At 43.0% G+C, this 17,536-nt stretch overlaps 1 protein-coding gene across 1 annotated transcript; it reads right to left on the reverse strand.

Moving 5' to 3' along the window:
* Positions 1 to 262: 262 nt before the first annotated feature.
* On the reverse strand, positions 263 to 9,898 carry N7537_011693 (Type I Iterative Polyketide synthase (PKS); the record flags this gene model as incomplete). The annotated part of the gene is made up of 11 exons (XM_056902747.1): positions 263 to 2,434; positions 2,486 to 2,806; positions 2,867 to 4,623; positions 4,676 to 7,621; positions 7,680 to 8,274; positions 8,328 to 8,853; positions 8,910 to 9,243; positions 9,296 to 9,353; positions 9,403 to 9,489; positions 9,552 to 9,723; positions 9,816 to 9,898. 11 exons carry the CDS (start codon positions 9,896 to 9,898, stop codon positions 263 to 265), a joined length of 9,051 nt encoding a protein of 3,016 aa, XP_056748034.1.
* Between the last annotated feature and the right edge of the window lie 7,638 nt (positions 9,899 to 17,536).

A 17,536-nucleotide genomic window follows, 5' to 3' on the forward strand; every position in this document is an offset into this window, starting at 1 on the left:
ACATGAACTCAAGTACTACGACTCAGAAAGCAATGGTCGTTGCTTTGAGCGCAGCAGTGGATATTGATCCACGGGAGATTGATTGGGAATAAGATACCTAGAAACGACTGTGCAATTATCTTGCAAAAGGTAGGTGGCATTGTATCAGTATACCGTAACGCCCAAAACAATGAGAGAGACAGCGGACCTTTCAATTATGGAAACACTAATTGAGATGAGAGCTGCCGAGCTTGCCAGCACGTTCACACGTGGACCAGCCAAGTTACATTTCCCACTCCTGCATCCACTTCATCACCCATTTATCCTGAACCGGTTCCATGGAAGCTAAACTGTTGCTTGCAGCTAGGGCCCGCCGTATTTCCGGAATTGCGACTTCCTCCCTTTCCCCAAGTATTCGGAGAAGTTCCAAGAAGTAACTTGCCGGGTTCTGACTAGCACTGTCCTGCGTTCCATTGGTTGTGGATTCCTTTAACGCATTGATCCAAGTGTCGAAAGGCACGGTTTGAACAGAAACCTGTGTCCGGTTTAAATAGGCAATGACAGCGGGGAGAAGGAGACCCCATTGGGCGGACCGCGGGTTCACGACGTTGTAGACTGTTGGGAGAGAAGAAGACGTGATCTCGGCGCTGTCGATCAATTCCATAACGGTTTGCGCAAAGATATCGACAGGAACCCAATCGATAGTATCGGCTCCCTTTATCGTCTCAGGCAAGAGGCCTAAATACCGTCCGCTAGCAATCATGCTGGGAAACCATTCTGTTCTATTCCACATGCCTTTCCTATGCACTGGGCCAGTAAGTTGTCCGGCCCGAATCACATATGTCAAGACTCCGCAACACTTGCTTGCAATATTCAGCAATTGCTCCGCAACTAGCTTCGATTCACCGTAGCCCAAGGGGATTGCTGTATTGTAATCATCTATGATCTCTTCCGGGATGAATCCTGGTTGGTGCCTTTGCCAGTCAATAACAGCTGAGAGGCTGGATAGAAAATAGATACGCGGCACCTTGGACGATGAGATACTGAATTGAATAACGTTTCGCACACCGCAAAGATGGTCACGCTCAAATTCCTCAACAGGGGAAACGAGATCGAGTTTCCATGCAGCGTGGATCACATGCGTTACCGACGATAGCAGCGACCTGTAGGTTTCTGGAGCGAGGCCTAGGTCATGAGCACCCAGCTTGGCTTGGACAAACTCCACTCGGTCGCAGGTAAAATTGGCGGGAAGGTCACGTAATGCATTCGCCCCGGTCTGTCGTTCCCTGCCGTTGATCGACCGGTTGAGACAGATAATTTTGATGACCTTGGGATGCTGGAGCAGACGCTCTAGCAGATACGAACCCGCTGAACCAGTGGATCCGATGAGCATCACAGTCCATTTATCATCTTCCACTGGTGAGTGCCTTGCAGGCTGAAGACCACGGGAGTACTTCTCAACCAGCGCACGCATTTTTCGTACTCGGTGGGGTTCCTTGGAGCGTTTTATCCCCTTTTGGTGATCCTGAGGGACCGAATTCTCCGAAGCTTCTCTTCTTATCTCACTCAGAGGATCCGCCGAACGGCTTTTCCGGTTGCTGGTCTCGCGGACTGTAGGTCCAACGAGGTCGGATTTGGTCGCGATTCGATGGGACAAAGTTGCAATAGAGGCCTTTCCAAGGATTTCAAAGAGCGGTATATTAGCTTTGAGCTCATGTAAAATCCAATTACGCAGCTCAACTCCGATGAGCGAGTCGACACCCAGGGCGGCAGTGGTATGATTTGGACTAATGTTGTCCTTTGGAACCATCAATAGTCGAGATAATTTGTCCATAATTCCTTCTTGTAGAATCGAGGACCCTTCCTCTAGGGTTTGGGCCTTCTTAAACTTGTCACGAAGCACTTTGGCCAGATCTTCACCGTCTCGAAGCTTTATTACTGACCCGGAACGTAAATGAGAGAACTTTGGGTCCTGTGTCCATAGCGGCTTCTGACGAGTTTTCCCCAATTCTTCAGAAGCTAGGTCAAAGACTTCTGAGATATGTATGCCAGTAATGACCTGGGAAGACTGATTCTCGACAGACTGGGTGACTACAAACTGTAGGATTGCACGGAGTTCCTCGATGCCAATTTCATCGTAGAGCTGCTGCTTCAGCCTGGTTTTCGTCTGGTCATTTTCAAACACAAACCCCGCTCCTTGAACAACACCCAAGTCGATGGTTACCGATGGGAGGCCCATGGAGACTCGGTGACAGGATAAAGCGTCTTGAAAGGCTGACGCTGCAGCGTAGTTACTCTGTCCTGGATTTCCTACCACCCCAACAGCCGAGCTCAGAATTACGAAGAAGTCCAACTCGGTCTGTAGGGTGCATTGGTGAAGGTTCCATGATCCACTAACCTTGGGGAGGATCACAGATTCATAATCGTTGGGAGTCATCTTTTCGAATGAGACGTCCTAATTTCGCAATATTAGTACACGATACTTCGGTATAGTAGGTCAACTTACCTTCAAAACCATTGCACATTGTATAATCCCGCATATAGGACGTTTTCGGGCTGCGCACTCTTTCACGATTTCAGTTACTTGTTTTTCATCACAGACGTTGCCAGTGTGACTCGTGACGTTAGCGCCGTCTCTATCGAGGTCCTGAACAAATTCCTGGGAGCTCTGGGAGTTTAGTCCGCTGCGAGATAGGAAAACTATGTTCTTCGCCCCATTCCAGACCATCCACTGGGCAATGGCCTTTCCAAGGCCACCTAGACCACCGACTAGCAAATAGGAAACATCATCCCGGAACAAGGAGTTGGCCAACACTCTCACTGATGCCTGCAAGATGTACAATGTTAATATATTCTCCACTACGGAGAAGAATGGGAGTCTGATTACTTTAACTTTATCCTCTGCTTGCGGGGCAATGACGATCTTTCCCATGTGCTTCCCTCGCTGCATCAATCGGAAAGCGGCTTCGACCTCGGACATTGAAAAGACCGTAATTGGTTTCACTGGTTCAATGACCTTCTTTTCAAGTAACTCCATAACATTCGCTAAGATCTCGGCAGCGTAGTCGCTCTTGTGGTAGAGGATGGTGTCGAGGTCAATGGCGGAAAAACTGACATGGCGCAGAAATGGCTCCATCTCCAGTAGACTGTTGGAGAATAGGTCTCGCTTGCCAATTTCAAGGAAACGGCCAAACATAGAAATGCAATTCCATGACTCTCTCAGTCCATCTCCAGATAGCGAGTTCAAAATAACGTTAACTCCTTTGTTCTCGGTCAATCTCATGACCCCTGAGGCAAATATGGTGTCTCTGCTGGAGAAAATGTGGTCTTCGGCGATGTGATACCGCTCCATGATGAACTGCCTCTTCTCCACTGTGCTCACCGTGGCGAATATCTCAGCTCCAATCCACTGAGCCAAGGCGATCGCCGCTTGGCCAACCCCACCTGCAGCGGCATGGATGAGTACAGTCTCCCCTTTGCAGAGGCGTGCTATTTCACATAATGATATGTAGGCCGTGGAATATACGGCAGGTACTGAGGCAGCTTCCTCGTAGGTCATCCCCCGCGGTATTCTTTGGACAAATTTCTTCTCGGTGCGGACATAGTTCCCGAATGCCCCGATTACCCAAGCAAAGACGCGTGTGCCTACAGCGACGGACTTCACTTGATTTCCAATACGTCGAATAACCCCACTGCACTCATACCCCAGAGGCCCACTTTCAATGTGGCCCATGGCAGTCAGGACGTCGTGGAAGTTCAAGCCACAGGCTCTAGTCTCTATCTCCACCTCATCATCTCCCAGTGGAAGAGCAAACGTTGGATTGTCCACGAATATGAACGAGTCGAGGAGGCCCGGTCTCTCTATTTCCAGATGCAAAAATCGAGAAGTTTGGTTGAAAGCCTGCTGCTCAGATCGTTTCGGCGCAGCTCTCGCTGAAATGTAGTCGTTCATTTGATTATTTTCGAGAACGCGGGGGATGGATATCAGTTTATCCCTCACAGAAAACTCATTTTCGGATACTATTTTGTCACTTTCGAGACTGAAAACAGATCGGAAGACACTTATGATTGCCTCTATGTCTGTTGTTCCATCGTGGGGGGTTTGAGGGTCAAGGTCAAGCATCACCAACTTTGACAGCTTAAGCTCGTACCTCAGTGTACGGAAGAGGCCAGAGACCATACTGGCTTCGGGGTTTTCCGGCGAGGGAGTTGTACCTCCACGAGAGATCCACAGAACAGCCTGTGCCGTTGTAATGGCTCTTTTGATGCCATAAAACTGGGAAGAACTGAGACGAGAGAGAATTGGACGGTTGAGCTCGATAAGAAAAATGCAAGCCCTACCATCCACCCGATAATTTTCTAGTAAGCTCAACGTCGGTGGCACACCAACAACCTTACCCAAGGATCCCTGCAAAAGACCCAGGAATGTACTATCCAGCGATCCATCGTGGATCAATGTTATCTCTGGGTACTTACTTTCAGCGGCAGACAGTGCAGTAGATACGATAAGACTGGTTAGATGGTCCTTTCTTTCTGGCTGGTCCCACAAACATACGTCCAGCCCACTGAAGCCGTTCTTCTTCAGAACGGCCTCCCACTGGGAGTCCGCCACAGTTGGGCCAGCCTCACGACTTTCCTCAGTAGCTGCGAAATGTGTTAAAGACCATGTATAGCATACCAGCATCAGAAGTCTCACCTAACCACCACCCAGGCAGTGTTCCAAAGATCAAGGAAACACGGACGGCCGGATTCGTTATCTCGACCAAGATCAGTTTCCCGTTTGGCTTTAAAAGACTTCGGATATTCTGCATTGTATTGTCCAGGCTCCGAGTAGCGTGCACGACATTGGCTGCAATAACCAGATCAAACCCTTCTTTCTGGAATCCTTGCTCTTCGGGGTCACACTCGATATTAAGCTTCTTGAAGCTCATGAGTCCTGACCAAGCGTTGAATTTAGCCCGTGATTTCTCGAAGAAACCAGAGGAGATGTCAGTGAATGTATAATGGCTAAAGCGAGCGTCGCGGCTGTCATTTCCACCCAATGCCTGCAATATCGGCAACGTGGTCCCGCCTGTACCACCACCAATCTCCAAGATGTTCATATTCGGGTATTTGTGACTGAGCTTGACGGCGTACGAAGCCAGTTGTTCCGTGGAGCGGTCGACACCGATGCCATTGCCGTACAATTCATGCAGCAGGTCATTTTCCATCATCAGGTCTAGAGGCTGGACTTGATTCGTCAAAATGCGAACCAGGTTGCTTCCCACCTTATCAAGTAACCGGCCATCGGGGCTATTTTGAAGCTCATTGCGAAGTTTGTCCACATTAACGGAGTCACCGGCTGCTTCCAGTAAATTGAGAGTCTCCAGCTTGCCAGCTGAGGCAAGGTTGGATTGCAGTTGCATCCACTTATAGCATCGTTTATGGTGCGGCTGCATAGTGTCGTAGTCCGACTCTTTCAGTACCTTGAGCGCATTCTGAATGTACTGGAGGGAAACGAGATCTAAAACGGAAATTGCGATAGGATCAACAGCGCCCGATTTTGCGGACAAGACCTTTCTGGACATTTCAAGAGTAAGCATGTCGACATCAGGTTCCCAAGACATGTTATAGCAGAGCTTTCTCCGTTGCGCATTCTGTTTTACAAAGTCTCTGCCTGCCAGTGAGACACATTTCAATTTCTTAACCTCGACAACAGTGGTTTTGTCACTGTTAGAGTCGTCAACCACTGTGATGATGGTTTCGGTTCCGTGAGGACTCATTGATTGAGTAGACGCATGGACTGAAAACTGATGGCCCGCGGTCTTGTCGATGTCTGCGGCGACGAAAATTTCCTTGATATACTTTGGCAACATAGGTGCTTCTAGTGTCCCAGTGCTCATCAGTGAGACGATGGAGGTCTGGAGAATGGCGTCCATTGTCGCCGGGTGGACGACATGGGGATATTCAAAACCTTGTGGCATGACAGCTTTCGTATCGGGAATTGCGATGGTACATAAAGCTTGGCAAGGTCCGCCATGTGCGTCGATCAAGTTTTTGAAAGTGCCACCAAATTCAAGTTGGAGAGTTTCAAGGAGGCGATACAATTCGTGGATGTCAATTACTTCGCGACAAGCAGTGGCCCCATCTGCAAATTTCTGTCGGTTAGTCTCTAGCACCTGGCTCTTCTCTTTGGTGTCAATCCCTGATTTGGATTCTTTCACGACCACAGCAATTAGACCACGACAATGCTCAGACCACCCCTCCTCTTTGCCATGTGAGTAGAGGCAAAATTCTTGCCAAGTAGCTGAAGAGCCTCCATTACACCCATTCAATGGATGAAGAACAAAACTTGTTTCAATGCCGTCAGAGTCATCGGGAATCACGAGCGCCTTACTGATGTCAAGGTTTCGTAGTCTAAAACCAAGTATGGTAGTGTCTTGATTCGAGATGCGTTGTGCAACTGCTTCTATGGCCATTGCGATGTATCCTGCAGCCGGATAGACAATACTGGATTGCACCACATGGTCCCGCACCCAAGGGATGTCCGAGACGCGAAGAATGTTTCTCCACCTCGGCTCCAACTCATTGAAATCATTTACAGGGGCGCCTAGGAGGTCATGTCGGGGATTTGGTCTGTACCGATGGTTCAGACTGAGGCGACTCTCGTGCCAATAGCTCACGGCATGCTTCCATACATAGGGGGGTAAGTCCACTAGGACACGCGGCGAACGTTCGGACTGGGGAAAGTTGATAGCGCTCGTCTTGAGGGGATACCCCGCGGTAAATATTGCAGATGCAGAGTTAAGCATTGAGGCCACAGCATTGCTGTTTCGGCACAAGGTAGATGCATACTCAATGTTTGCGTCTTTCAATTCCGGAGCTCTCAGGATCTGTTTCACGGGGCTTGCTAGAGTGGGATGTGGTCCAATCTCAATAAGAAACTCGATAGCACTGTCTTGCCTTCCTGGGCCTTGATGGCGTGCTTGTGGGGAGCAAAGGCACAAATTCCGTAGAGATTCTAAAAACCTTACAGGGGAAAGCATATTCCTGACCCAGTATTTGGCGTCTAGGTCTGTGGCTTCGGCAATTTGGCTAGTAACTGAACTCCAATATGGAACTCTCGTCAGCGGGTTCGTTCGTAGGTCCCGCAATGTCATGAGATAGTCGTCTGCAATGGCTTGCATATGATGCGAATGATACGCAGTGTCTGAGTTCAACTTGCGAGCAAAGACATTTTTAGACTGAAGCTGGCTGAGTATCTCATCAATGGCGGAAGAATCACCAGACAACGTCACGTTAGAGGGGCTGTTTATGCAAGCAACGGTGATATATCCTGAAGAAACAGTTGAGATATAAGTCTCAGCCTCCTCTTGGGATAGGCCGACAGCCATCATGGCACCAGGAATATGAGGAGCTTTGCTAGAGATGCTGGTAGAGAGCAATCCTTTGAAATAAGAGATGGACAGAGCCGCATCCATTGTTAGGGCACCAGCAGCATAAGCCGCAGCAGCCTCCCCACTTGAATGCCCGATAACTGCAGAGGCTTGAACACCCCAGGACTGTAGGAGATTTACTAGGCCTATCTGGATGGCAGTACACAACGGCTGGCAGATGGCGGCGATGTTGATCTTGGTTGTGCTTTTGTCGCGGTTCAGCTCATCTATTCTTGGTCAGAACAACAGTGGCATGATAACCTTTTGGTAATACTTTTTCCTTACCGAAGATTGACCATGTTGCTCCCATTTTTTGCAAATGGTAATTAGCCTCGACCAAGGTCAACTCAAACACTGGAAACGTATGGATCAGCTCTTGTGCCATTCCGTGCCATTGTGCCCCTTGGCCAGTAAACACGAAACCAATTCTCGGAACCTTTGTGGACAAACGCGTTATATTCGGAACTTGGAGTGACTCGATGAGTTCTACTGCTGACGCTGCTGAGACTGCAGTCTTCCATGGCAGCATAGTCCGGCGCTGATTCAACGTGTAAGCAAGGTCACCCATGAAACATTCCACTTGTTGAGAAGTATGCATTTGAACGTAGTGTTTCAAATTCTGCAGGGACATTTTCAAAGTTTCCTTGTCGTTGGAAGTGACGACGAAAAGTCGTCGTTGACTATCGCTTTTTCCCAACACAGTAGGCTCTTCGCCTCTCTGAGGGGATACTGATCGATGCGATAATTTCATTCCACGTAGGGCAAGATATTGGCCTGCATCTTCCATGATGAGGTGTGCGTTCGTACCCCCGAACCCAAAACTATTGACCGACACACGTCGAACACCATCACACGGCCATGTTTCCAGTTTCTGAGGTACCTGTTTTGCAAATTAGCCTCTGTCTAACAGAAAGTTTGAAGATGCATGAATACCATGAGTTTCCATTCCTCCAAAGGGATGCGTGGATTTGCTCGTCTGAAATTGAGGCTCGGGGCGATGGCCCTCTTTTCAAGCATCATCACACACCTGATCACGCCCGCAAGTCCACTTGTAGACTCCAAATGCCCAACATTTGTTTTAACCGACGCAAGGCGGAGTGGCTGATGACTCGGTCTTCCTTCACCAAACACTGCTGCAATAGCTTCGGCCTCAACTGGATCACCCGCTGCTGTCCCAGTACCGTGCGCTTCGACGTAACTGGTGTCCAGTGGACTTAAAGCGGCTCTTATATAGGCAGAGCGAATCAGTTGTTCTTGTGCATCACGGTTGGGTAGTGTTATACCTGCGGTTCTTCCATCTTGGTTGGTGAAAGTTTCTCGAATAACTGCTCTGATGGGGTCGCCATCCCGCAGGGCATCGTTTAAGGTTTTCAAGACAACGCAGGCGATTCCTTCGCCACGGGCGTACCCTTCAGCGCGGTCATCAAAGGTATAACATCGCCCGTCTGGTGAAAAGAAGCTGAAATTTGGTCAGCACGGTACCTTACGTTCCAAAAATCCCGTGCAAACACGTACCCCTGTCGAGTCATTTCAACCGCTCGATCCGGATTGATGATCAGGTTTGCAGCTCCTACAATTGCTTGTTTAGATTTACCGGAACGTAAATCGTTACATGCTGTATTCAGAGCTACGAGACTCGACGAGCAAGCGGTATCAATGGTGACGCTGGGTCCTCTCAAATCGAAGAAGTGAGAGATTCGATTGGACAGGATCGAGGGAGCGTTTCCCGTGGATTGATACACGGGCAGGTTCTCTGGGTCACATTTTAGCAGTTGATCATAGTCCATATTAAACGCTGATGTGTAGACCGAGGTGTTTGTCCCTCTGATACTGTCCAAGCGAATACCCGCTGAAGATTGAACATCAGCAACTGGAAACATCCCTGACGCAGCCCGACTTACCGCTCTCCAGAGCTTCGTACACACACTCAAGCAGGATCCTCTGTTGGGGGTCCATAGCCTGGCACAGTCAGTCACATACAATTCCTGCGTGTATGATGCCGAAGTACCTTCGCCTCAGTTGCACTTATCTGGAAAAATTGAGCGTCAAAATGAGAGATATCTTGCTTCAAGTAATATCCGCCACGCATGACCATCTGTACAAAAAGCTGTTAAAGGCAGTCATGAAATAATTTCGATAAAGACGGGTCGCCCTTACGGAACCATTCCGTTCAACACTCGGATGATAAAAGGAGCTCGCATTGAATCTGCTAGATGGGTGTTCCGACCATGCATCTCGACCTTCGGCACATAGCTTCCAGAATTCCTCGGGGGAGTTTGAGTCCCCGGGGAACCGGCAGCTCATCCCAACAATGGCAATTGCCTGAGTTCTATCTTGAGGATATTGTCTGGAAAGGGTTTAGAGGAGCAGTAAACCACCACACCAAATCATTAGATATGGGAGCAAGTTCCAGGGACGTACCTTTTCATTCCGTTCGTCAGAGAATCCACACCAGGGCTGGTGCTATTCAAGGTCAGATTAGGATCCTGAAGAATTGGAGACATCTCTGCCTCGAACTAGAGCCAAAGAATTTTTTGGCCGAGATAGTATAGGTACTAGATGTTAAACGTGAGAGGAAAAAATCACTAGTCAATCTGAGTCCTAGATCTAGTAATCCTATTCTGAAGCGGATATTTATAACAATTTGGACATCATCTAACTAGACCAGGTATTCATGTAACACAGCTTAAAAGTTTATACACTTGAACCCCCACCTCAGCGCACTCGCACACCGACTTTTCTCTATATTTTATTCGAACTTAGCACATAAACTAACTGAGTCCATTCGCAGTAGAGCAACCTGTGCGTCAGGCTGGGGTACCGAGAAAGTATTATACATACCGTGTAACCTTCCGATTACCCTTGAGTAATTGAGTCGGAAATTAGTCAGCAAATTGGAAATTATATGCGCGCCTTGAACGACTTGGGGTAGCTGCAGCTTGGTTCCCGAAACGGGAATTGGGTAATTCTGGAACCGCTATACAGTATGAATGGATGTATAGATGGTTTAATTTGATCTGACCCCTCGCTTTTGGCGTTATGTCTGTAATAATTCCACTTTAACCACTGAACCCCTGCGGTACGCCATTAGTCCGGGCGATAATATCTCCCCACGGAGACGTAATGATGGTTATTGTTGTGCTGGCATTGGGACTCGGACCCAATGTCTGCAGGATAAAAAATGGCCATTTCGTCATCCTGCAGGTTGCATCTGAGTCCTAACAAACTACGCTTCCGCTATCACCACTATTATAAAGTAAAATTCTTATCAAGTAATGATAGACAAGGATAATGACAATATCTCCATGACGTCAGGTCACATTGCCCTAAATCAAGGCCGCGTTGCCCTAGATCTACCCCATAAAGAAGATTGGGAGTCTGCTGCCAAATATCTCTTATGACATGATCGTGGACCTTATGCATGCAAACCTCAACATTAACTTGTATTCCAACCCAGGTTTTATGGATCACGAGGCCAAGTACGAAGCCGTTCGGAGGAGACCCAAGTCAGAGCCCATCTTTTGTGCCTTAATGTGGAACATCTATGCTGCAGTATATGACACAAGGTCTCTTTGTACATACCCAATTCAGTTTCATCTCCATGCCACTCTATTAGATTGGTATCAAAGGATACCCAGTCATAGTTGAGTTAATTGAGGAAGCTATTGCCATATCCTCTGTGTGTACTTGACTTGCTGTAACAGCTACATGTTTGTCACACAAAGATATTGCGCTCTATCGATCGTCGTCAATAGGTGGTCCCAAATATACCAGGGCTTGCAGACCGGAAAGTGTAATCGGGCCATGTACCTCAGCCACGGGCCTCTAGAAAGACTCCATCGCGAACAGATATAGCGATCTGCAGAGATGTCTCTCAACAGGGATCATTGTTGACTTGGCCTTTCCCAAGATGTCGATAGCTTTGAAGTTCTAATGACAGTTCTTGGAGTCGAACCTTCTCCACCTCGCCTTTCCCTTCCGTCTTAACGATTATGCTTAGGATGAGACATTTTTGCCATTGGACCGCTGCGCCGACCCCTAGATCCTTCTTGTCCCTTCAAGGTCAGTCGGTCGTCGAGTTTCCGCCCATCGTGGCGAATTCTCCCTACGCTCTTTCTGGATACCTCCGCAGGGGAATTCAAATCTGCAATAGGGACGCAAAGGGCGAATGAAAGTCTTGATGGCCTTTGGTAATAGAGTTCGCCTCATTGCGCAACTGCGGAGGGCCTAGACCGTAGTCGTCAGCTCATTTGATCGACCTGACTGTCCCAGTCGACTCCATGCCTTTGCGGTGATCAGAAGATTTTGTGAAGTCAACTTCAAGGCTTGGGATGGTCTTTGAACCTGAAAAGACGCCAGGCGACGTCACCCGACCATGTTCGTGTCCAATTTACTTGGAGGTGGCGGATTGTTATTCGTAGAGGAACAGCGCTGCATTCTTTCCTCTGCTCTTCACCAGATCGAAATCGGAAATATGAAAATACTTAGCGCGATCAATAAGGGAGCAGTGTGGCTCTTCGCAACGCTATTACTAGGGCTTTTAAGTCGCCTCGGCTAGTCCCATACAACCCGGCTACAAATGAAACTCTGGCCATTGTTGTAAGAACTCGAAAAGAGTCGAAAATAACCTCCGTGCCTCAAATCCTGGCCCATCAGATCTCATTTGCTTCTCGACATAAGACAGCAGCTCACCCCAGCGAGCCCATTCCCATGCAGAGCACCTCTCGGGCTCGAAGGTCTAAGCCTAGAAATGGGGAATTAGTACTTTCCAAAATACACTTTAAAAAGTATATAGGAATCTATCTAGAATCTAAGGGGCTACTACTAGCTTATTTAGTAGTATTACTAGTAGATGAAAAAGACTATCGTGTAAGAGAAGGTAAGGAAGCGCTATAATCTAAAGGATCGCTAACTAGGAAGGATAAGTCTATCCCCTCTAAAACAGAATGGGATAAGGGACTAAGTATCTAGATTAGAGTAGGATTCTCTAATATAGTAATAAGAATCTAAGTATCGTACTTATCGGCGAGACGATCTAGTTTAGCGAGGTCATTAGTACTGGGGGAATCCTTAGTATCTAACTACTCTATAATAAGAGGGTTATAATTTAAAATCTTACTACTCCGATTTTTAAACATTTAACGTTACTTCTTAAGATAAAATATTTTAGCTATTAACTTTATTTACTATTTTTCGATCTTTTTAATCTCCGAATTAATTTTAGCCGACTTATAAAGTACGCGGTACTATTATTTATCGCTATAGAACTAATATATATACCGACGACTACGATAGGTATACTTAGTTGCTACGGATAACTTTGTGCACTACTATATATATTGATCCTGGGCATATCAGAGCGAGGGCTCTGATATAATGGTCTTTTGGCTGAGCGGAAGAATGTGCGCCCAGGCATATCCTTCACATTAGTATAGTTATAACTCTTTAGATCTATTATATAGTGGATATAATAAGAAGAATAGAATTTATAGGGGATATTAGCGATCGAACCGTTTTATAATATTTTATTATATTAAATAAGTCTATTTCTTTTATAATTATTATTATTATTAACTAGTATGATATAATAGATATATAGCTAAAGAAATAGAAGAAAAAATAAAAAGAAAAAATAATTAATATTACTTATTTACGGGGGGACTATAGCTTTATAGCTTTAAGGGCGAAACCCTAAAGGGGGGAGATAATATTATAGACCTACCTATTACTAATCGATAGTACCCTACTAGGTATATAAATAAGCTATTAAGCGCTAAACGGTTAGCCTATTAATAGATTACATATAATATCTAATATCTAGATAACCCTGAGATCTTAAAGGAAAGGGAAACTATAATTATACTTAGTAAGAGTATGATCCTGTTACGCACTAGCTAACTGGTCATAGTTAGGTTAGATGGGTTCAGGGTATACTTGCCTTAATACTCCTCGAATGGTCCAACGTCAATGATCGGGTCTCAACTAAGCTAATACCGCGTAGGGCCTTATAGTAGCCTAAGTCCTTTTGAGCGATTAAGGAACTAATGCCAGGTAGAGCGCCGAGTAGATCTATACCGGAGTATTAGTCTACTCGTGAGTATTGTTAAGTTATAATCAAGTAAAGAGTCATAGTAATCCAAAAGGTAAATATAAGTAACAATATATAATTAAAGACGAAGAACTAAACTAAGTATATAAGGGAGTATCCTTATATATCCTTCGTTTCCTACTCCCTAATATACTCCTAGAGTATATTCGGGAGTCACCGTATACTTCTACGTATACTCCTAGAGTCGACGTAGGAGTCACGGTCACGTAGTCTAGGCGGTTACGGGCGCTCGGTATTATTATAAGGTAGAATTGCTATTTACCCTATAAGGGCCGGTAATAGCTACCTTCTAGTAAAACCCTTTTCTACCCGATATATCGTACGTAATCTCGATCTATTAGCTCTCGATAGCCTATTAGTATACCTATAGGTTATTACTAATTAGTAACGGATAGGTCCGTAATATTACCTCCCCTCTTCCTAGGAGTTTCGTCCCTAAGACTTATAAAGCTACGGTTCCCCCCTCTAGTAAGTAATATCGTTTATTTTCTTTTTTATTTTCTTTTCTTTAGCTATATACCCGTCGTATTATACTAGTTAATAACAAAACCTATAAAAAGAATAGACTTACTTAATATAATAAAATATTATAAAATAGTTCGGTTGCTAATATCTCTTACGAATTCTATTCCTCTCGCTTTATTAATTATATAATAGACCCGAAAAGTCGTAACTATACCGAGTATACTCGTTATAGTCGTTATTACGTATAATAGTTTTATAGCGATAAGGAATAGTAGCGCGTTCTTTATAAGTCTACGAAAATCGATATAGAGATTAAAGAGATCGAGAAGTAGTAAATAAAGTTAATAGCAAAAATACTTCGTCTTAAGAAGTAACGTCAAATATTTAAAAATCGGAGTAGTAAGATATTAAATTATAACTCCTTTATAATAGAGTAGTTAGATACTAAGGATCCTCCTAGTACTAAGGATCTCGCTAAGCTAGATCGTCTCGCCGATAAGTACGATACTTAGGTCCTTACCGCTACGTTAGAGAATCCTACTCTAACTTAGATATTTAGTCCCTTATCCCCTTCCGTCCTAGAGGGGATAGACTTATCTTTCCTTATTAGCGATTCTTCCGTACCTTCCGCTATATAGGAGTCCTTTTCGCCTATTAGTAATACTATTAAACGAGCTAGTAGTAGCCCCTTAGGTTCTAGATAGGTTCCTATATATTTTCTAAGATAGGATACCCTTTCTACTAAACTAAGAGTTATTATTAACTATTATACTATCTATCCGATAGGATTCGTTCGACTTTATATTTATCTTCGGTTTTCTCGATTTCTATATTAGTTATAATTTCGGCGTTATCTAGTACTAGTTCGAGTAATAAGATATAAAATACTATATAGAGTTTTTATATACTTTCGGGTAGCTTTAAGCGATAATTTACTAGTCCTAATTTTTCTTTAATTTTAAACGGTCCTAGTCGTAGGTAGTCTAATTTATTACTAGATCGCTTAGTTTTAATATTACGTTATAATAGATAAACCTTTTCTCTCTCCTTAAGGTTAGGTCCCTCTCTATAGTAGTCGTCGTAATATTTCTTTATATATAGATTGATAAAGTTAATATCTCTAGCTAGTTATATATATAACTTTCTTAGTCCGCTAGCCTTTAGTCTCGCTAATTCTACTACGGCTATCTTATTAATTAGTTCTCTAAATACTATTAGATTATATCTATAATTCGTAAAGAATAGTGTTTCGTTAATCGTAGAGTACGCTATATTATTATATACTAGCTATATTATTAGTAGTAGTCTTACCTAGTTATCTTACTAGTAGTTTACGTAGTATCGTAGGTACTATTTTATTATCTAGTTTACTCTTTCCGTCTAACCGTTAGTTTATAGATAGTATATAGTAGAGAGTCTAAGCTTAATACCTATCTAGTCCGTAAAAGACTTCTATATATTCGATATAAATAACTTATCTCTATCTAATATAATCTTACTCGGTATCCTATAGTTCGTAACTATATATCGAAGTATAATATTCGCTATTTAATTAGTATTAATAGTTTCTATAGTCGGAATTATATAGGCGTATTTAGTAAGCCTATCGACTATAACTATAATTATATTATATCTATCTAAGATTAGTAACTTCGTAATAAAGTCTATCGTAATCTATTCCTATAGCTAGGTTAGCGTCTTAGATAACTATAATTCCTTATAAGGTATATATCGTATAGGTTTATTTCGTTAGTATATATTATAACCGTAGATATAGAATCGAACCTTTCGCTATATATTTAGAAAATAATAATTTCGCGTAATATATTCGATAGTTTTTTCTACTCCTATATATCTATATAAGATATTATCGTAGTATCGACGTATAACCTCTTCTCTTAGCTTACTTAGGATATATATCAATCTATATATATAGAGTAATCCTTAGTCGTCCTTAGTAAGTTTTCTACCTTTCTCGATAAGTTAATTAATCGTATCCTCCTCTAATATATCTTTAATTTTCTATAAGAAGTCGTTATCCTTAACTTCTATCGTTATAGCTAGTAACTACTTATTATACGAGATAGTACTATTAGAGTTTTATCTTAATATAGCGGGATCCGCTACTTTAGTTCCTAGTTCGTAATCTAGTCGTCTGCTTAAAGCGTCGGCTTATCTATTCTCTATCCTTTTATAATATTCGATCTTAAAATCGTATTATATAAGGGTTTCGGCCTATCGCGCTTATCGTCTCGTTAGCTTCTTCGTTATAATAAAGAATATAAGATTCTTATAATCGGTCTTAACCGTTACTATATACTTTACTCCCTCTAGATATACTCTCTAGACTTAGAATACTAATACTATAGCTAATAATTCCTTATTATATATATCGTAATTAAGTTCTACTAGAACTATTTTCCTTAACTAAAATATAACTAGTCGGTACTTACTATTAGTTCCCAGTTACGTTAGTCTTACTCCTAGAGTATAGTCTAATATATCGGTTTCTATAATAATTAGTCGGTTATAGCTAAATATAGCTACGATTATTCCTTTATTAAAGAGTTCCTTAAGGTCCTAGAACGATTTATCTACTACCTTATCCTATATAAATTTCTAATCTTTCTTAGTAAGATAGTAGAGTCCTAATATAACTCCGGCGTATCTATCGATAATCTTCTAATAATAATTAGCTAGACTAAAAAATTATTATACTTCCTTTATATTTTTAAGTATCGGCTATTCTATAATACTTTTAACCTTATTTTCTTCTATCCCTAGTCCTTTAGGGGTAATATAGTATCTAAGGAAAGTTATTTCCTAAATATAGAATTCGTATTTCTTTAGTTTAAGAGTGACTTCTACTTCTCTTAGCTTCTATAATATAAGTCTATTATATTTAATATAATCTTCGAGTATCTCTAAGAAGACTACGATATCGTCTAGATATACGATAACGAAGATATCTAAATATTCCTTAATCGCTTTAAAGATAAAGCGTTAGAACGTTACTAATACGTTAGTAAGGCCGAAAGGTATAATCTTATATTCGTAATATCCGAACTTAATTCTAAATACTATTTTCTATTTATAGCCTAGCTTAATCCTAATACGGTAATAGATATTAGTAATATTATACTTCGAAAAGTACTTAGCGTATCTAATCCTATCTTATATTTTATTAATTAAAGGTAGTAGGTATCGATCTTTAATAGTAATCGAATTTAAATATCGGTAATCTATATAAAGTTAAAGACTCCTATCCTTCTTTAGTACGAAGATAATAGGATATCTAGCCGCTAACTTCGAGACTTAGATATATCCTTTTTATAGGTTCTCTTAGATATATTCCTTAAGTATATCGGACTCCTTCTATAATAATTAATAGATAGGTATAAAAGTTAGTTTAGTACCTTCTATAGTATTAATCTTATAATTAAAAGATCTATATTTCGGTAATACCCTATCGGCCGGTACCGTAAAAATATCTATAAACTCCTAGTATTCCTCCGGAATCCTAGGTTTATTACTAGTTATATATAGCTTCTCGTATTTAATTATTATA

The sequence above is a fragment of the Penicillium hordei genome (assembly GCF_028827395.1).
Source record: "Penicillium hordei strain IBT 12815 chromosome Unknown utg000006l_segment0_segment0, whole genome shotgun sequence".
NCBI lineage: Eukaryota > Fungi > Ascomycota > Eurotiomycetes > Eurotiales > Aspergillaceae > Penicillium > Penicillium hordei.